The sequence below is a fragment of the Narcine bancroftii genome, chromosome 7, assembly GCF_036971445.1.
Source record: "Narcine bancroftii isolate sNarBan1 chromosome 7, sNarBan1.hap1, whole genome shotgun sequence".
Taxonomy (NCBI): domain Eukaryota; kingdom Metazoa; phylum Chordata; class Chondrichthyes; order Torpediniformes; family Narcinidae; genus Narcine; species Narcine bancroftii.
Genome location: NC_091475.1, coordinates 20,524,404 through 20,545,434, shown reverse-complemented (window position 1 = coordinate 20,545,434; position 21,031 = coordinate 20,524,404). Strand labels below are relative to the sequence as shown.

The window sequence follows — 21,031 nt, the reverse complement described above, 5'->3', positions numbered from 1 at the left end:
ATTCATTATTTGAGGAGTCATCAAGGATGCCGAGCATTTGTGTGAGAAGCAACTTAGACTCCCTTACCACAGTGCTCCTCATCAGTGCCATCTCTGCAGTTTTGGTGACCATCACACAGCTTGTCCATAGTGAGGCATTGTCCATCCCCACACAGGTATTGATTGGGAGGACAAGGAGCTGCAGAGACAAAGGTCAGAAATGTCAGATGGGGAAACACCATGATCTTGGTCCATGTTGTTTGAGCTGGCAGGTCCAACAGATGTTTGGAAAACACAAACGCAATCCCTCCACATGGACAGGTGAGTCAAACCACCCTGAATTTGCTAGTTCCATAAATATTAGAAACCAAGCTGAGGAAGAGTGGGATGGAGGGGTGGGGAGGGAGGGGTGATGGCTAGATTATGTGCTTGTAATCAGCTTGCCTTATCATAACAGGATGAGCTCCACGCACAGGCCTATCACTCTTTAAGATCATGGATGGTATCTCATCCCAGCACAGATTTTCCTGCACTAATCCCATATCTCTCAGTACTCTGATGTGAAATGTACTGGGTTTTTTGTGTGCTAGAAGGCTGAATAAAAGATTAATGGGGAAGTGAAGGGCCCTATCTAGAGTTTTTGTACTCAGTATAAAATCAGGGTCTGGTAAGGTACCAACCTGACTTAATTTAAGTCCAAACTAATCTTCCATCTGCTTCTTCTAGTTCTCTCCCTCTCTCTTGCTCTCCCTTTCTTTTTACTCACACACACACACACACACCCTCTGCTATCTCTATCTGCATCAGGCCAATAAGTGTCAATAGTTCAGCATGGACAAACTGAGCCCCAGGGCCTATTTATGTACTGTGCTATGGCCATTAAAATGCACAGGTTTGAAGGGCCTGTCAGGCTCCAGTAACTCAGCTCAGTGTCTGCTGTAGGTGGTTGAGTAACAGATTAGAGAGTTGCATTTCCACCACACACTTTTTCCCCATATTGTGGTCAAACAGTTGAGTTCAGTATTGTGGAGTCCCCAGCCGGAAATGGAGATTGTTCAACTCCCAGCCAAGCCATTGACTGCATTTATTTTTAAAATGATCTTAATTGAATGACACCAACACTGGAACTAAACACTACACTTTTGTTTTAAATTTAAATTTAGACATTCAGCACGGTAACAGGCACCTCTGGCCCATGGGCCCGTACTGCCCAAATACTCCAATTAACTGACAGCCCTTGTACATTTTGAAGGGTAGGAGGAAACCCACGGAGAAAACAGGGAGAATGTAGAAACTCCTTACAGAAAGTGCCGGATTCAAACACAGGAATTTGGCGCTGTAACAGTGTGGTACTAACTGTGCTGCCATTTTATTGGAACACCATGGTTTTATTTTTGCTCTATACATACATACATATATATATATATATATATATATATATATATATACATACATATATATACAGGTTGACAGGCCTAGAAAGCAAGTTTTTCACTGTATGTCAGTACACATGACAATAAACAAATACATTAAAATTCAACTAAACTAGATTCAAGGAAAGTTTTCTTACTGCTGTTATTAGACTCTTAAATGGACCTCTCACAGGAAAATAACGATGAATTGACAGTTTATAACTATACTTTTGTTTTCTATTCCCCGCACTATGTTTTTCTACTCCTTATTTTTGATCAGGTTTGAACACGGATCTGTACAGCTAACAAGGCTGCAGGAGTGCTGGAAACGAATCCACGGACACTCAGTGTCTCTGAAAGGAGTAAACACACCAAAGTGCTGAAGGAACTCGATCATTCTTTACAGCAGCAGGGAGGAATTCAGACCAACAAAAGATGTTAATTGGATATGATACGGGACTGGGTAGGTGGTTCCCAAACTTTTTTCTTTCCACTCACATCCCACTTTAAGTATTCCCTATGCCATAGGTGCTTTGTGACTAGTAAGGGATTGCTTAAGGTGGGATGTGGATGGAAAGAGAAAGTTTGAAAACCACTGTTTTAATTGTACCTAATTGACTCGTTATGTGCACAGTTTCATAACTCCAAGGAAATGGGCCAATGACAATTTTTCTCAAGCAAAATACTTCAATAACAATTGGGTCTAAAGCAGTGATTCTCAACCTTCATTTCCCACTCACATCCCACCTTAAGCAATCCCTTACTAATCACAGAGCACCGATGGCATAGGAAATACTTAAAGTGATACAGGTAGAATTTATCATCTCTGTGCAAAAGGAGACAGGGAATGCAGAGAAGATGGGGGGAAGAAGGAGGTGGGGGGTTTAACAAAAGCCAGAGAAGTCGATATTAATGCCATCTGGTTGGAGGGTGCCCAGTCAGAAGATGAGAGATGTTGTTCCTCCAATTTACGGGTGGTCTCAGGTTGGCAGTGCATGATTCCATGGACAGACATGTTGGTAAGGGAATGAAATGGAGAATTAAAATGAATGGCCACTGCGAGATCCATGCTAAGGGGCTCTCTTTTCTTTCTCTTTTTCTTTTTGTTAGGGTTGCCAGACTCACTGTGACTCTTTGTTTGCCTTACAAAGGTTAAAGTATATCATGTATGTGACATTTTTAATGTATTTTGACAATAAAAGGAACCTTTGAAGCTTTGACTCCTTTTTAAATTTAGACACATGGCATAGTAAAAGGTCCTTCCAGGTCATGAGCACATGGTGCACAAATACATCAATTAACCTACAACCTGTATGTCTATTGTTTAGTGTATTGAATTGATCATTTATTATTGCACAACCTGCTCTATGAGTTGACTTGCCTGGAAAGCACAGAAAACAAAGCTTTTTACTGTACATCAGTACATATGACAATAAATTCATATTCAATAAATCCAATGCAATTTGATTCCAATACTGTGGAATCACTTAGTTATCGGGGAAAGAAATGAATGGGCTTTGGAAGGGATCTGAGAGGCAACTTTCACTGAGAGTGTTGTCTGTATTTGGAATGAACTGACCAAGGTAGCTGTAGGAGCTTGTATAGGAGGAAAGGTTAAAAATGATATAGACAAACTGCAAGTCAAATTGGCACCCCTGGCAGTTCAGTCACCAGCTGTGGATTAACAGGCATGGGATTCCTTCAGGAATTGGGGGAAGGAGGAGGAGGGTAATCCTCATGGAGGAGTCAGCAGTGGAAAGAGTAAAGAAATTCAAATTTGTGGGTGTCAACATCTTTGAAGATCTATCCTTGCCCCTTCATGACGATTCAGTCACGAAGAAGGCTCGCCAGCGGCTACACTTCATTAGGAGTTTGAGGAGATTTGGTATGTCATCAAAGTCTCTTGCAAATTTCTACAGGTGGACCGAGGAGAGCATTCTGATTGGTTGCATCACTATCTGGTACGGAGGTGCCAATGCACACAACAGGAAGAGACTACAGAGGGTTTTGAACTTGGCTTCACAGGCACCAGTCCACTCCATAAGGACATCTACAGGAGGCGGTATCTCAAGAAAACAACCTCTATCAAGGATCCTCACCATGTCCTCTTATCACTGCTATCATCAAGGTGGTACAGGAGCCTGAAGACGAACACCCAACATTAGAAAAACAGTTTCTTCCCCTCTACCTTCAGATTTCTGATTGGACAATGAACCACAGACATTACCTCACTTTTTAAATTCTTCTTTTGCACTAATTTATTTATTATTAAATAGTGTATTTACATCAATGCAATTTATAGCATTTTTTCCACCTGTAATGGACCACACTCCTGCTGCAAAACAATAAATTTCAAGACACACGTTCATGACAATAAACATGATTCTGAGCACTGAACCATTTGGCACAGTCAGCATATGCCTGGCCAATATCTCATTCCCCCCGCAGCGTTCTCCCCCCCCAACCCCACACTGTGCCATGCTTCCCCTCTTGACCTGTCTATGTCATCTCTCCTTACACAGCAAGCCCATCATTCCTGGAATCAATCCAATCAATTAGCAACACATTCACTCTTGACTCAGCCCGTCTCTGTGCATAATGTTCCAAGTGTATATTTTACAAGTCCCCATAATCATTGGGTGAGAAATGGGGCCATTGATCCCAGAGCCACAGAAGCTAGTTACCTGGCTGTCCCAAATGATACCCTGTGGTGAAATTAGCCAGGAATCCGCTCTTGGTGTTTGCATCATTGGAGATGAAAAACACTGTCATTTCATTCCTAGTGGAAAAGAGATCTCTAACTGGCCCACTGCCTGTGAATATATCTGGAACAGAGGACAAAAAATAAATTTTAGAATGTAGCAACGTGGCCCTCTAACATCACTGTGGCCATTTGTGCACTGTAGCTTCACTGGGGGATTATCACATGAGACACACATGGCCAACTGAGGTGGTGACTTCGAAATCCCAGGCTGCAAAGACATCTGCTGGCCAGAATAAGCATCCTGCAAAAGGTTGTGGAGCTGGAGTCAATCCAGACCCCAGAGGGAAAACCTACATTGATACAGGACATGTAAAAAAAATAGGACAACTGATAGAAATCTAGAATAAGAACAGCAAATACTAGATGTAATTGGCATCTCAGAGTCGTCTATAGAGAAAGAGAAACGAGCTAACATTTCTGATTATGATGGGTGATGGGGAGAAGAGTTTGCATTGGCATTCACAAGTTCCACTGAGTTTCCTTTTTTGAGCTCGTGATGTTCTAAACCATTTAACAGCTACATATGTCCCTACTTGCATGGAGTAGGACCTGGACAAAATTCAGACTTATACATGGCAAACATCCCCCCGCCTTTTTATTTGTCCCCCTTCCATAAGACCATAAGATATAGGAGCAGAAATAGGAGCCCATTGAGTCCCCTCTGCCATTTCATAATGAGCTGATCCATTCTCCCACTCAGCCCCACTTCCCAGTCTTCTCCCCATAACCCTTGATACCCCAACTATTCAGATTCCTATCAATCTCTGCCTTAAATACTGTACATCCAACAAGTTGGCCTCCACAGCTGCTCGTGGTAGCAATTTCCAAAGGTTAATCACTCTCTGACCAAAAAAAAAATCCTCTTCATCTCTATTTTAAATAGGTGCCCTTCAATCCAAAAATTGTGTACTTCCATACCCATGGGAAACAAATTTGCCCAACCACCCACACCCAACAAGCATATTATCATTCCACCCCAGCTTTCATTCCATCGCACTGCCCCCCCCCCAACCTGCATCTCCCGACTGAATTCTTCTCCCATCTTCACCTATCCCTCCCCACATTTTGGTTCCATCTGGTCAATCTTTATCCCAGCCTTCTCAGTCTCTACTCATAAGATTCCAGCACCGGCAGCCTTTGAATGCTAATCGCTCACTCTCCACTGTGTGACTCATCTCCCCTCCACCTAAACCCTTTGATTTTCTGGCCTCCATTTGTCTGGCACCTGCCAGCCCATGCCCCTGTCTGTACTGTTTCATCTCTGCCTGGTTAGCCAATCCTGTCTGGGCCTCTGTTGCAATCCTCCCACCCTGTCCTCCATACACTGCTTCTCTGCGAACCTTTCCCAGTCGTATATCAGCCATACTTTTCCTCCCACTGATACTGCTTGACCTGCTGAGCTCCTCCAGCAGATTGTGTTGCGCAACAAAAGCATTGGCCAATGACCATCTCTGACATTACTTACCCTTGACATACCACATTATGTTTCCGATTATCCAAAATGCTTGGGACTGGACGTTTTTGGGTTAACTAGATTTTTTGGATAACTGAGAAATTGCTTTAAGCAGCTCAGTTGAATCAGCAGGGATACTTGTATCAGTGGTTAAACAACAAGAAAAAACACAATAGAAGCTTTTTCAAGCATGAAATAATGTTTAAATCTTACCAAAAAACGTGAGATCTGCTTACAAAATAAGACAAATGGATAAATTTAAGAAAAGACCTTTTTTTTTTCAAGCATGTCACAACCAAAAACGTTTTTAGAGAACTGAGATTTTTGGTTAACTGATTTTCGGATAAGCTGAATCATTCTGTACGTTATTTCTGTTGCTGTAACTCCCACCATTAATATTCTGGGCATCACTATTGAGCAGAAATTCAAGTGGAAGCAGTCACATAGAAATAAAGGCGACACAACCAGGTTAGAGGGTATGTTTTCTGCCACAAGCACCTTGTCTTCTTTTTAGACTCACAGAACGGTACCATGCCATTTTGGCCCATGAGTCCATGCCGCCCAATTACACCCAATTAATCTACAATCCTCTGTCCATTCCCTGCCCGGGGAAAACTCACACAGACATGGAAGAATGTACAAACTCCTTACCAATAGTGTGGGATTTGAACCATGGTCCTGATCGCTGGTGCTGTAACAGCGTTTCACTAACTGCTACATTAACCATGCTGCCCAAGGAACCACAGAGCTTTTCCATCATCCCCAATGCCCAAGAGTGTTGGAATGCTATCTACTTGCCTGGATGATGACAAAAGCTGAGTTTAGAGGTGAAATACAAAAGACCCAGGAGGTGGAGAGAGTGGAGAGCACCAAGTTCCTCAGAGTCTACTGAAGTAGTGACCTAACCTAGATGCACAACATCTCCTCATTTGTCAAGAAGGCGCAACAGTGTCTGCACTTTCAGACAAAGCTGAGGTGGGTAAGGACACCATCATGTCAACTTTCCACAGGAGCTCTATCAAGAGGGAACTGGCCGGCTGCATCACCGTGTGGTACAATTACTGCAGAGTAATGGATTGGAGGTCAATCCACAGGACCATAAGAGTGGCAGAGAGGATCACTGGGGTCTCCCTCCCTACCATCGATGTGATCTACTGGGATTGTTGTCTGAAGAGGGCTCACAAAATTACAGAGGACCCCTTCCACCCTGCACACAGCATCTGCTCCTATCAGGAAGGAGATTCAGGGGTATTAGAGGCAGAGCCATCAGGTTGAATGGACAGTGAGAATGCTGAATGACTAAATAAACTGCTTATACAAACCCTCCATGACCCGACGATTTAACAATATTTATCTTGATATACATATTTACACATACAGACATAACACACATGCAGTCAAGTTGTACATATTTTTGCACCAAGGTCCGGACAACGCTATTTTGTTGGGTTGTATTTGTATAATCCGATTATAATAAGCGAACCTGGATTATATTGCCCATTCAGTTGTCCTTACAGTTAATTAAGAGCTGAACAACTTCGTGTTTTCGTTCTTCACTCTTCCATCATTGGGAGAACTACTGTGATCTTCCAAAGGCTCTAGAATTCTTCAGTGAGATGATATATGCTATACATCTCATTAGAAAGATCATGCCTCACTCCCTCTTTGGGAATTGTGCTGGAATTCATGCTCAAACATATGGAACTTAAGGCTTTTGCCTCTGCATTATCACTGAGACACAATGTGTGGGGCAAAGACAGTGAAGACAGGCTCATCACCAGCTTGTCGTTTCTGTGGCTAGATTTGAGAGAGGCCAGAGGGGTAACATTTTTACTTGGAGGGTGGTCTGCATTTAGAACAAGCTGCCAGAGGAAGCTGTAAGAAACAGCTACGGCTAGAATGTTCAAGATACATTTGAACAAATATAGTAAAACCCCCGGTATCCAGCATCTATGGGGATTGGTAGTTGCTGGATAAGTGAATTTTCCTGTTGCTTGAGATAGCATGTTAGATGATTGGTGAACTAACTGCTAGGGGAACGCCAATTTTAAAATTCTGGATTTTTTTACCTATTTATTTTCCATGATTTTTTTCCCTCCATTTGCCTGAGGTTGCCGGTTACTTGAATTCTGGATAATGCAGATTTTACTATAAATGGATAGGAAGGTTTAGAACAGTGGTTTTCAATCTTTTTTCTTTTCACTCATGTACCACCTTTAGTAATCCCTATGCCATGGGTGCTCTGTGATTAGTAAGGGATTACTTAAAGTGATATGTATGTGGAATGAAAAAGTTTGAAAACCACTATTTTAATGGTACCTTATTGACTTGTTTATGTGCACGGTTTCATAACTCCAAAGGAAATGGGCCAATGACAATTTTTGTCAAGCAAAATATTTCAGTAACAATTGGATCTAGAGCAGTAGTTCTCAACTTTTTTTCCCACTCACATACTACCTTAAGTAATCCTTTACTAATCACTGAGTACCTATAACACAGGGAATACTTAAGGTGGTATGTGAGTGGAAAGAAAAAGTTTGATAACCACTGGTTTGGAAGGATATGGAGGTAAATCGGACTAGCATAGAATGGCGACTCTGTTGGCATGGACAAGTTGGGCCAAAAGGCCTGTTCTATGTTCTCTAACTCTCAGATGCTTGAAACAGTTTAGGTTTATTACTTCAAAAAGATCAAGTAAGCAATGGTTAGCTTTCACTCACCCATTAGGAGGGAATCTTTCTCTCGTCCTTCCCGAACCTCCACTACATCGTGAATATTTTCTAGGTTAAAATCTTCAAAGTGGAGCTGAATATTTTCCCCTTTGTCTGCGATTAAATACCAGGTACCTGAAATGGAAATGAATGCACTTGAAGGACATCTCCATTTGAATTTCCAGAGATTTCAGTGAAGTATACTCCAGGCCCAAATCAAACACAGGAAAGAGTGCAAAGCAAACATTATTCATCTTGGAACATCTCTGAAAAGGGTAGGGGAAAGGCAGTGCCATCCTCTATTTATTGGTGAGAAGGGATGCACTGTGGGATCTTTACTCTATTTTAGGGAGAGAGGATGTATTGTTGAGCCTCATTATAACTTGGAGAAACTTAGTGGCACAGTTAGCGCAACACTATTACAACATCAGTGACCTAGGTTTGAATCAGGCATTGTCTGTAAGGAGTCTCCAAAAGCATACGAGGTCTGTAGGTTAATTGATGTATTTGGGTGACACAGGCTCATGGGGCAGAAGGGTCTGTCACCATATTGTATGTCTAAAATAATATATTTTTTTAAAAAGTAATTTATGTGTTGTGGACCCTCTCCAGATTAGAGAGAGAGGGGATATATTTCAATATCTCATTGTCCATTGTAAAGAGGAATTATTGTAGTGTTCCCCCATAGATTAGAGAGAGGAGATGTGTTTCAATATCTCAGTGTACATTGGAAAAAGGGGAATTATTGCAGTGTGTCATTGTATGTTAGAGAGAGGGATGTATAAAGGTGACTCCCCATGGATAGGGAGGAAGGGATGTATTGTAGACCTTTTCTGCATGTTAGAAGGGATTTTCCAAATAATGAATGGTCAACCGCCTGAAACATTAACCTTGTTTCACCCTTCAGAGCTGCTTCCTTTTTAATGCTGACTATTCCCAACAATCCCTGTTCATTCTTCTGTGGATCTTGCTCCGGGAATGAAGTAGCAAGTTTTCTGCTGAGACCTGGCCCGTCAGGCTGTGTATGGAAGGACTTTAGCAGAGGGAACTCTTTATGAGGATGTAGTCAAGGGGCGAGAAAGGTCAGCGGCACTGTAGTTGGGGAAGAGGGTTTGGAAATTTGCAAGGAACTCTCTGATATATTCCTGCACTTTTTATTTCCCTGCTTTGTGCCCACAAGTAAATGGGATTGATGACGGATTGACAACAAAAGGGCCAATCAAAGGGAGAAAAGGACAGCAGAATGAATAGGTCACACTAATGAATCACATCACTAGTTCCCTTGTAACAGAGAATAAATATCATAAAACACAGTGCAGGCCCTTCAGGCCATGATGTTGTGCTGACCTATGGAAACCTACTTGACAACAAAATAATCTTTCCCTACCTCATACCCTTAACCCTCTATTTTTCTTACATCCATATCTCAGAGTCTTTCAAATGTCCCTATTGTACCAGCCTCCACTACCACCTCCAATGCATCCCAGGTGCTCACCACTACCTGTGTGAAAAACCTCTGACATCTCCCCTAAATTTTCCTTCACTCACCTTAAACAGGTGTCAAAGAACATAGAACACTACAGTACAGAAAACAGGCCATTAAGCCCTTCTAGTCTGTGCCGAAAGATAATTTTGTTAGTCCCACTGGCCTGCACCCATTCTATAACCATCCAGACCTCTCACATCCATGTATCTATCCAATTTATTCTTAAAACGTAAGAGTGAGCATGGATTTACCACACCAAATGGCAGCTCGTTCCACACTCCCACCAACCTCTGAGTGAAGAAGTTCCCCCTAATGTTCCTCTAAACCTTTCCCCTTTTATCCTAAAGCCACGTCCTCTCAGATTTATCTCTCTTAATCTAAGTGGAGATAACATTTACTCTGTCTATACCCCTCATAATTATGTAAACCTCTTTCAAATCTCTCCTCATTCTTCTATGCTCCAAGGAATAAATTCCTAACCTGTTTAATCTATCCCTGTAACTCAACTCCTGAAGACCTGGCTACATCCTAATAAATCATTCAATCTTATTGATATCCTTCCTATGGTTTGACGACCAGAACTGCACACATTTCTGCACTCCATATTTTATATTATGCAGCTTCACCATAACGTCCCAACTCCTATACTCAATACATTGATGTCATCTGGTATTTGCTATTGTCCTAGGGAAAAAAAAGTATTGGCTGTCCACTTTTTGTACCTATATTAAGTGTCCTCTCATCCTTCATTGCTCCAAAGAGAAAAACCATAGATTTTCTAACTTTACCTCATAAGACACGTTCTCCAATCCAGGTAACATCCTGGTAAACCTTCTCTCCATAACTTTCACATCTTTCCTGTAATGAGGTGACCAGAACTGAATGCAATATTCCAAGAGTGGTCTAATCAAAGTTTTATAGAGCTGCAACATTACTGCATGACTCTTGAACTCAATCCCTCTACCAGTGAAGGATAGCACACCATATGCTTTCTTAAACACCTTATCAACTTGTGTGGCAACCTTGAGGAATCAATGGATTTGAACCCCAAGATCCCTCTGTTCCTCTACACTGTGAAGCAACCTGCTGTTGACCACATACTCCACCCTCAATACTGACAGACAAGGAAAGAGCTTCTTACTTACAAAAAGCATTGTTCACGTAGTTGCTGGGGTAATTAACAGAACCAAAGGTGGTGTTTGGTTTTCTCAGTTCATAGGGACCTCCACAGTCAGCTGTACAAAGAAGAATTTGGTAATGAAAGGTAGTACAATCCTCTGTGTAACAGCGAGAAGGGCTGCATGGTTGGCGTAACAGTTAGCGCAACACCTTTACAGCACCAGCGATTGGGACCAGGGTTCGAATCCTGCGCAGTCTGTAAGGAGTTTGTATGTTCTCCCAGTGTCTGCATGGGTTTTCACTGGGGGGGGGGGGGGGGTCTGTTTTCCTCCCACTGTTCAAAATATTCTGGTGGTGTAGGTTAATTGGGTTTAAAATGGGCAGCATGGTCTCGTGGTCAAAAGGGCCTATTAACGTGCCGCATGTCTAATTATTTTTAAATTTAAATTACAACACCCGAGGATTGGTAATAAATATTGGCCATGTCAGTGATGCCCAGTTCCTGAAAATTAATAAGGAACCCTTACCATTCCCTCAAAATGTTCTGCCATTCTGCTGGGCACCTTCATTTTGCATGCTTTATAGAATATAGAATAGTTCTGTGCTGGCTTTATTAAAAGCCCCACATCAATCTAACCTATCCATATTTTTAACCCCTCCAAATTTGTTTTCTCCATATGCTTATCTAAGAGTTTTTTTTTTAAATGTCCCAATTGCACTAACCTCCACCACCATCCCTGGCAATGCATTGCAGGCACCCACCACCCAATGTCAAAAAAAACCTCTGATATCTCCCTGAAACTTTCCTCCACTCACCTTAAACTGATGTCATCTGGAATTGGCCATTGTCACCATGGCTGTACACCCTATCTACACTTCACATAACCTTTCGATGATTATTAAGGACAAATGATTCCACATACCAACAGCCGGGCCCTGTGAGAAATGCTTTCCACATGAACATTTAAGCATTTATAGAATCATAGAGTTGCAGAGGTATAGCAAGGAAACTGAGTCAGTGTTGGTTGTCAACCACCCAAATGCACTGTTCTTACATTAATTCCAGTTTCTTTTCCTCTCTCCACGTCTCCAACATCCCCCAGATCCCAGATTCTGCCACTCTCAAGCACACTCCAGCTCGATTTACAGTGGCCAATTCACCAACAATCCTGCATGTATTTTGGGATGAGGGAGGAAACTGAGGCAGCCAAGGAAAACCCATGTGTCAATGAGAGATTAACTGAGAAAATCTGCTGGGGTTGAAGTGCAGTGCATAAAAATGCTGGAGAATCTCAGCAGGTCACGTCGCACCCATGGGGTAAAATGCAATCAACATTTTGGGCCTGGGTCCTTCGTCAAGATCTAGAAAAAGGTTGGGGGAGGGAAAGGAGGGAGGAAGGAAGAGGGGGAGGGGAGGAAGAGGGAGGAGGGGGGGAAGGAGGAGGGAAAGAAGGAAAGGGGTGAAGGGGAGGGAGGAAGAGGGGAGAGGGAGGGAGGAAGTGTGGGAAGATGGGGAGGATGAGTGGAAAAGGAGGGAGGAAGGGACAGGAGGGGAGCGAAGAAGGAAGAGGGAGGAGAGGGGGAAGAGGGAGAAGAGGGGGAAGGAGGAGGGGAAGAAGGAAAGGGGTGAAGGGGAGGGAGGAAGTGAGGGAAGATGGGGAGGATGAGTGGAAAAGGAGGGAGGAAGGGGAGGAGGGAAAGCATAGGCTAGCAGGTAGAGGTAAATAATGGGGGGAGAGGGGCCAATACACAAAAGTGCTGTAGAAAGAGCAGATAACGTATTATGCAATGGTGTCTCCCCCTCACCTCATTTCTTTCTCTTCTACCCTCCCACCTTATCTGCATATTAGCTCTTACCTGTTATCCTGTGCTCTCCCTTACCCTCTTCCCCATCACCCCTCCCCCCACACATTTTTATTCAGACGTCCACCTGCATTTTCACATTCACTACAAAGGGTTCAGGCCTGAAACATCGACTGCCTTCTGCTCCCTATGGGTGCTGCATAACCTGCTGAATTTTTCCTGCACTTCTGTCCACAGGGAGAACAGAGAAATTCTGCACAAGCAAGGTCTGAGGTCAGACTCAAACCAGGATCTCTGGCAATGTAACACTGCACCATTGTGACTTCCCAAAATATTGTTATAATATACCATATTTAATAAATAATTAGATTTAATACATTTAAATATGAAGTATGAATTGCACCTATCGATGGGTGACCCAGATCTTATGGTACATTCAATTCAGAGCTGAGAATCCTGGTCTTTTCCTCTGAGACCTTTTGAGACCAATTGTGGACCACCTTTAACCAATCGAGACATGCCGCCTCTCAACCATGACGAGCGCGGGATGGGACAAGTTGGCCTGTTCTGTCGGACTGAAGAGTTTCCTGAGCTCAGTGGCTCAGATGTTGCACTGACACAGTAATGCTGCCTGCGGGGGGGGGGGGGGGGGGGGGGTCTCATTGAGGTCATTCCAGAGATAAAATTTTCTTACTCACTGGGCCCTGTTGGGGGTGGTGAAGGCTTCGGTTTAGTTGTGGGCTCTGGATATCCAGTGTCATTGCAGATGCCGTTTACTAGAGAAATATCATCTAGCGCGATATCGGAGAACCTCTGAATATTCTTCATTGCTTCAAAGACAACCTGAGTAATGAACAAGCAGAGAGGCTCATTACAAAACCAAAATAAAGATGGCTGAATTTTTCTCTTCACAGCGAGCTCTAAAGAATATTAATCTTTTGGTCAACAGCCCCACAGCACAGATCTAGTCGTGTGGTGATATGGTACAAATTTATAAAATTACGAGAGAAACATATGTGGGGGACAGAATGCATACAACAAGTTTGTTTTTAAAAAACACAGAGAGTGGTGGGTGTCTGGAATAGAATGCCAGAGATAGTGGCAATCGTAGCATTTAGGATGTTTCGAGATAGACACATAAATATGCAGGGGATGGAGAGGTCTGCACCACATGCTGCAGCAGAGATTTAATTACTTGGTGGCGTGTGTTCGGAACAGAGAATGTAAGAAAAATAGATGGTAATGATGTGAGGTGGGGAAGGATTAGATTGTTGTGGAGTAGTTTACATAGGTCGGCACAATATCCTGGGCCAAAGGGCCTGTACTGTGCTGTAATTGCAATCTATTTATCTATTTATTTATTTAATTTAGACATACAGCAGGGTAACAGGCCATTCGGCTCACGAGACTGTGCCGCCCAGTTAACACCCCATTAACCTACATCCCCAGAATGTTTTTGAATGGTGGGAGGAAACCAAAACCCCCAGAAAAAAACCCACGCAGACACGGGGAGAACTTACAAATTCCTTAAAGACAGCTCGGGACTCGAACCCAAGTCCTGTTCCAATTGCTGGTGCTGAGAAGGCGTTGCACTAACTGCTAAGCCAACTGTGCCCTAATGTTCTAAGTTTTATCACATTTTTCTTGCTATGCATAATTGGTTAGCCAGCTTCCAGTGTTATAACATTGACATAGAACCATAGAACAATACAGCACAGAAACAGGCCCTTTTGCCCTTCTAATCTGTGCCAAACTATTTTCTGCCTATTCCCATTGACCTGCACCCAGTCCATAACCCTCCATATCACTCCATCCATGTACCTGTCCAAATTCATAGCATAGTTCTTTGTTTTTAATGTAATTTATAGCAATCTTTGTAACTGAAATGTTGTCACAGCATTATGAATTTTGTGATATATTCATGACAATTAATTCTGATTCTGAGCAAATGTATTTCATTGAGGGTAAAAGGATTTGGGTGACCCAAGGCTGTGAAGGCACAATTAAAATCCAGCTTCCTTTTGTTCACTTAAGATAAAACTGTGGCCATTCCAACCTTGAATGTTTCTAAAACTGTCCATGGTTTATCATTGAACTGGCATTAAAGAGGTCAAGTGAGGAAAGGATGTCGAAGAATTGTGCAAAGGTTATATGGGTAAAGGGAAAGGACATTTGAACTTGGGGCAGACAGTTAGAGCAATGTCAGAAATATCCCCCGAGGTGATGGACAAGGAGATGAAGGAGTGAAGGAAGCCACAGGATAATCAGACAAAGAACCAGAAAGTAGATGAGGAGATTTTTTTTTGGCAATGATCTAGAAGGTGCTGTCTGATAAAAGATTTAGCAAGAACTTTCAAAGAGGAATTTGAAGAAATTTGAAGAAACAGATTTGATGAGAAGAAAGCAGGGTTAGCATAGCAGATAGATTGGATGTTTCATGTAGCCTGCAAATTTTTTGAATGAGGAGAGATACCAGAGCTTCAGGGGAAACCCATGTAATGGCAGGGAGAATGTACAAACTCTGTGGTCACATTCAAAATTATGGTACTGGAGACATGAAGCAGCAGGTCTATTGGCCACACCACTGGACTGAAGTTCATTCCACACAGTCTGCCGTTTGCCAATTTTTATCACTCCAAGGCATAAAGCTTTAGGATTTTCTTCTGAAACTTCTTACTGACCTTTTACAGGGAGCAGTGCGGTTAGCACGACGCATTACAGTGTTAGGTATCTGGGTCCAAATCTGGCTCAGCCTGTAAGGAGTTTGTACATTCTCCCCATGTCTGCGTGGGTTTTCTACACGTCCTTCAATTTCCTCCTACCCTTCAATCGTACAGCATTGGTCAGTTAATTATGTGTAATTGGACGGCACAGGTTTCAACGGGCAGAATCAGTTTCTTACCATGTTGTAAATAAATTAAAAATGTAAACATTTTAAAGCAAATGGAAATAAAATAACCGGATGGACTGAAGGAAATGGTAAGTAGAATAAGATAAATTGGAGGGCTTCCCCAAAGCACTGGTGTTATGCAGTGTTCTGACTGCCCATTGAGAGTAATGTGATTTTTTTTATGAATGGAGAGTGAAATGGGACCTCCATTAACGAATAAGCCATCTCTTGTGAATGAAACTGGTGCCAAGGGAAATATGGCAAAGACCATGACATTACATCCCTGCCAGAGACTGACCCCGACTGCTCCTGTTTCATTTATCGTCAGCTGACCGTAGTTCCACTGATTCCCATAATCTCCTTCCTTCTCAAATGCAATCCTCCACAGGCTCTGGTTGCTGGCAATGTAGATGTAAACCCGTAAGCGGGAAACGGTGACTCCGTACATGTGGTACCTGAGGTGATGAGAAGATGAGAGGAGCGCGTTTTGAGCACACAGGAACGACCACCCAACTGATCAGAGAGTTAGAGAATATATCATAAATTCAGTAAGCACTGAAGGAGGTGAATCTGTTCGGCTATGATAGATTTTTGTAATCAATATTGTTTGGGAGACGCCGCCAGAGAAGGTGGTTGAGATAGGTACTATTGCAACATTTAAGAAACATTTGGACGGATACATGGGTAGGATGGGTTAAGAAGAATACGGGCCAAATGCAGGCAGGTCCAACTGATGTGGGTGGGACATTTTGGGTCAGCATGGGCAGTTGGGTGGAGGGGTCTGTTTCCATGTTGTATGACATGATATACTGGAGCTTCCTATTGACCAAAACCTAAACTGGAATAGTCATGTACACAATACGGTTACAAGACCAGGTCAGCAGCTAAAAATTCTAATAGCGCAATGCTATTACAGCGTCAGTGACCCAGGCTTGCATCTGGTGCTGTCTGTAAGGAGTTTTTAGGATCACCCCATGTCTGCATGGGATTTTCCTGGGTGCTCTGGTTTCCTCCCACCCTCCAAAAAGTATGGGAGTTGTAGGTTAATTTGTGTTTAATTGGGCAGCAGAGGTTTAAATGTCTGGAATCAGCTTCTACCGAGCTCTAAATAAAAAGTTTAAAAAATTTTAAAATCCTGTAGTGAATAACGAACCACCTCACTCCCCAAAGCCTGTCCACCATCCACAAGGCTAAAGTTGGAGTCCAATGGAACAATATCCACGTAGCTGGATGAGAGCAGCTTCAACAATGCTCAGGAAGCTCGACACCTTCCAGAACACAGCAGTTCACTTAATAGATGCCCCATCCACACCCACTCACTGTCTTGACCACCCACAGTAGCAGCAATTTGTACCATCCACAGGATGCACAGCAGCAACGCACCAAAGATCCTTCAGCGTGGGATTAAATGTTGTTCAATCATCAATGAACATCCCCATTCTGACCTTATGATAGAAGGAAGGTCAAATGAAAACATGCATCTTTACTCAAGAGTACATCAGCGCATATGTGCACGCACGTACGTACGCACACGTACACACGCGCACACGTACACACGCGCACACGTACACACGCGCACACGTACACACGCGCACACGTACACACGCGCACACGTACACACGCGCACACGCGCACACGTACACACGCGCACATGTACACATGCGCACACGTACACACGCGCACATGCACTCCTTCAGATCCCAATCTTCTTATAATATACAAATTGTGCTTCATTTCCCCATTGCTTCCTGGAATTTTCAACTTTTGTTCCAATACCCGATGATAAAAGGGTTTAGATGCTCACCTCATTACTTAATAATTGTGCATTGTGCAAATACCCACCAGAAACTGATACACGAAGGCTCGGGAGCAGCAGACAACTCAGGGCTGAGGAGACGGACTTTAATTATCTCTTGGAACTGTCGAGTGGGCGTCACAATATAATACCCTGGAATTAATGAGCAGTTATCAAGGTTCTGTTATTAGTGCCAAAGATTTGCAATTTGCTGGAGAGGCTCCTTCTAATGGAGGGATAATGAATGAAGAAATAGACCTCATGCAAAGGAGGGAGGAAGCAAGCAAGTGGATGGATAAAGAAAGCTTTTGGCATCTTCGCCTTTATAAATCAAAGTATTGAGTACAGAAGTTGAGATGTTATGTTGAAGTTATTCAAGTCACTGGTAAGCCCACACTTAGAATATTGTGTGCGGTTCTGGTCATCCAGCAGCAGGAAAGATATCAATAAGATTGAAAGAGTGCAGAGGAGATTTACTAAGATGTTGTCAGGTCTTCAGTAGTTGAGTTACCGGAAAACTTAAACAGGTTAGGACTGTACTCCTTGGAACGAAGAAGAATGAGGGGAGACTTTTTTTTAAGGAAGTTTATCAGTTTATGAGAGGTATGGTCAGAGTAGATGTGAGTAGGATTGGGGGAGATAAATACAAGAGGTCATAACTTCAGGCTAAAAGGGGAGAGGTATAAGGGAAACATTAGGGGAAAGTTTTTCACTCAGAGAATATTAGGAGTGTGGAATGAGCTGCCATCTGATATTCAATCTTGAATTTTAAAAATAAACTAGATAAATACATGGATAGGAGTGGTCTGGAGATTTATAGAATGAGAATAGGTCAGTGGAGGGACTAGCTAGTTTTATTGGTCGGAAGGGTTGAACGACCTGTTTTTCTGTGCTGTAATGTTCTATGGCTTTGACGAGCAGCTGACCAGGAGGAGACTGGAGAGGAGGAGAAGAAAATTGGAGATGAATAAAGTGAGATTTCATAAAAGCTTGCAAAATTCACAACCTGCCAAAGAGCTCAGGCCCAAAACCCAATGGATGCCACATAACCTTCCCAGTTTCCCCTGCATATTTGTGCATTGCAAAGTTCTTAGTTTTTCCACCCAGCTATAGAAAGACTTCAAATGGTTAGAAGGGTGCAGAAGAGATTCATTGAGATGTTGCTGCAGCTGGAGGGGTTGAGCTATAGGGAGAGGTTAAATTGACTAGATCTTTATTCCCTGGAGTGTAGGAAGCTGAGGGGTGAACTCAAGGAGGTTATAAAATAATGAAGGGCATGGACAAAGTGAATGTTCACAGGATTTTCCCTAGGGTATCTGTATGTTACCGACTCAAGGGAAGGGCTCAGGCCAGAAACACCAATAATTTATCTTTTCATCCTATGGGCACTGTGAGACCGGCTGAACTCCTCCAGCATCTCTGTGTCTTGATGAGCACCTGTGGAAAGAAATGGCCAGTCAACATTTTGGGTTGGGACCCTCTATCAAGAATCAACCCAGAACATTGACTAATCATTTCTCGCCCTGAACACTGCCTGATCTGTTGAGTCCCTTCAGCTTTTCTTGCTTCACTGGGGGCTTCTGATGAGAATGAATCTGTTGTCACTTCTGATCTGGTGTTGGGACTTAAAGCAGTGAATCTTGGTGCACCAAATAGGAAGGAATCAAAGTCCCAGATATTGGCCTGTGGAGTCACGTGGAAAGCAGATTGCAGAAATGCACAAAAAAAATGAATCAAATGAACATGTGGAGGATGTAGACATTAGAAAATCTTGGAATACCTTAAGTGCACTGTAAAATTGATTTAGAGATACAGCACGGTAACAAGACCTTCTGGCCCACAAGCCTGCATTACCAAATGACACCCATTTGAGCAATTAATCTACTAGCCCTGGACATATTTGAAACGTGGGTGGAATGATCACATGGTCATGAGCAGAACATACAGCCCATATGTAAATAAATAATCTGTAAATGTGGGAAGAGGTCACACAGGTATGTCAAGTAACAAAGGGAAAATGGTACAATTCAGACCAAGGGACTGTAGTTTATAGAGCATGGAGAAAAAAATGTAGACTGGTTTAATCTCTTAACAGCTGATTGGGACCAACAGTAGGCTGGGATGATGCCTGAATTCAATGGTACCTCACTCATTCTGCAGTGAATATGTTTCAGTGTAGGTGACCTCTAACAACAGCTGCTACCTCTTGACTGCCTTCTTCTTCCTGTCCATGTTTTGCCTAGCCCCTGCAAATGCAATGGACCCAAGGCTGAAGGGTGAAGTGCAGAACTCTAACGGTATGAATGTTGAGGAAAATATCAAAAGGATGTCTCCATTTGCGGGGAGGCAAAAGCAAGACAACGGGATCGGTGGGATCACCATTCTGGAATAAATAAAAATAATGCTCAGCTTTATTGGAACTTCTTTACCCAATGTGAATGTGGAGCTCAATTCCACGAAGAACATTTGAGGTGAACTGTTGAAGGAGACTGGGTAAACCCATGAGGGAGAAAGGAATGAAAGGAAAGGGTCTAAGCATAGATTCAATGCTGTGTCTGTGCTGTGAATACATTGTGATTGTTTGAACAAGTTTATGGGCCAAACACAGGCAGGTAGGCTGAGCATGGGTGAGATTTATTTGCTCAGCGTGGGCAAGTGGGCCTGTTTCCTTGCTGGGTAACTCTATGATTCAAAGTTGACTGATCATACCTGATTGATTCCCACATGTGTGATCATCATTTGGCCCAGTTAATGGGGGATAGGAGGGGCCATTGATTCTGTCCCAGTCACCCAGATTCATTGGATCTTGTCTCCAATAGCAAAATCCATCTTGAAAATTGCAGTCTATTTTCTCTTGATCTACAGACAAAGATCACAAGACAGTTTCAAATACAAAACAACTTGTTGGACATGGATGTAAGTATGTATGATATCGGCATAGTGTTGGCCACTCTGTCTCTCACTCCTTCTCTGCCAATCTCTAAAAACATGGGTGACCTTTCACCTCAGCATCATAGCTCCTCATACCATGATCTCCTTCATCAGGTAAGCCCAGATTAATTTACTATTGGAGACGTTGTCATATGATTGACAGTATTTGTTATGACCCATGGACAGACTAAAGGCTCGCATAGCCCTGTCACGAAATGCCACTCTGCAGGCAATGACATTTGGAGAAAAGACTCAAACAGTTCAAGAGAATCAACTTTGGGTGCAAGAGGTTCAGTGCTTGCCACCATTTGGTGAGTGGGAAGCAGGTGAGGCGCTGCCTCAGGAAGGACCCCCATCACCTAGGTCAGAACCTTGTCCTGCTGCTACCTTCGGGCAGAAGGTAGACAAGCCTAAAGTCCTGTACCTCTAGGTTCAAGAACAGATTTCTTGCTGATGGTTGGCAGGCGCTTGAACCTGTTTCTGTGAGGAGCAGAAGTAGGCCATTCGGCCAATCAAGTCCAATCCACCATTCCATCATAACCATTCCATGATCCATTCTCCCATCAGCCCCTCTCCCCTGCCCTCTCTCCAGAACTTTTGATATCCGGACTCTTCAAATCCCTATTAATCTCTGCCAACTTATTTGTATTTATTATGTCTTTCCAGATGGTAATTTAATGTATAATAT

General features: G+C 42.9%; 1 protein-coding gene across 1 annotated transcript in view; it reads right to left on the bottom strand.

Annotated features, from left to right (window-relative positions):
- tmprss15 (transmembrane serine protease 15) overlaps window positions 1-21,031 on the bottom strand; it is a 55,680-nt gene that overhangs the window by 18,713 nt on the left and 15,936 nt on the right. Inside the window, exons 15-22 of the mRNA XM_069892425.1 lie at window positions 20,122-20,271; window positions 17,460-17,565; window positions 15,916-16,072; window positions 13,426-13,570; window positions 10,951-11,040; window positions 8,329-8,454; window positions 4,076-4,216; window positions 68-178 (exon numbers count right to left, since the gene is read on the bottom strand). Coding sequence (XP_069748526.1) covers window positions 68-178; window positions 4,076-4,216; window positions 8,329-8,454; window positions 10,951-11,040; window positions 13,426-13,570; window positions 15,916-16,072; window positions 17,460-17,565; window positions 20,122-20,271 — 1,026 coding nt within the window. The remainder of the gene's footprint in view (window positions 1-67; window positions 179-4,075; window positions 4,217-8,328; window positions 8,455-10,950; window positions 11,041-13,425; window positions 13,571-15,915; window positions 16,073-17,459; window positions 17,566-20,121; window positions 20,272-21,031) is intronic.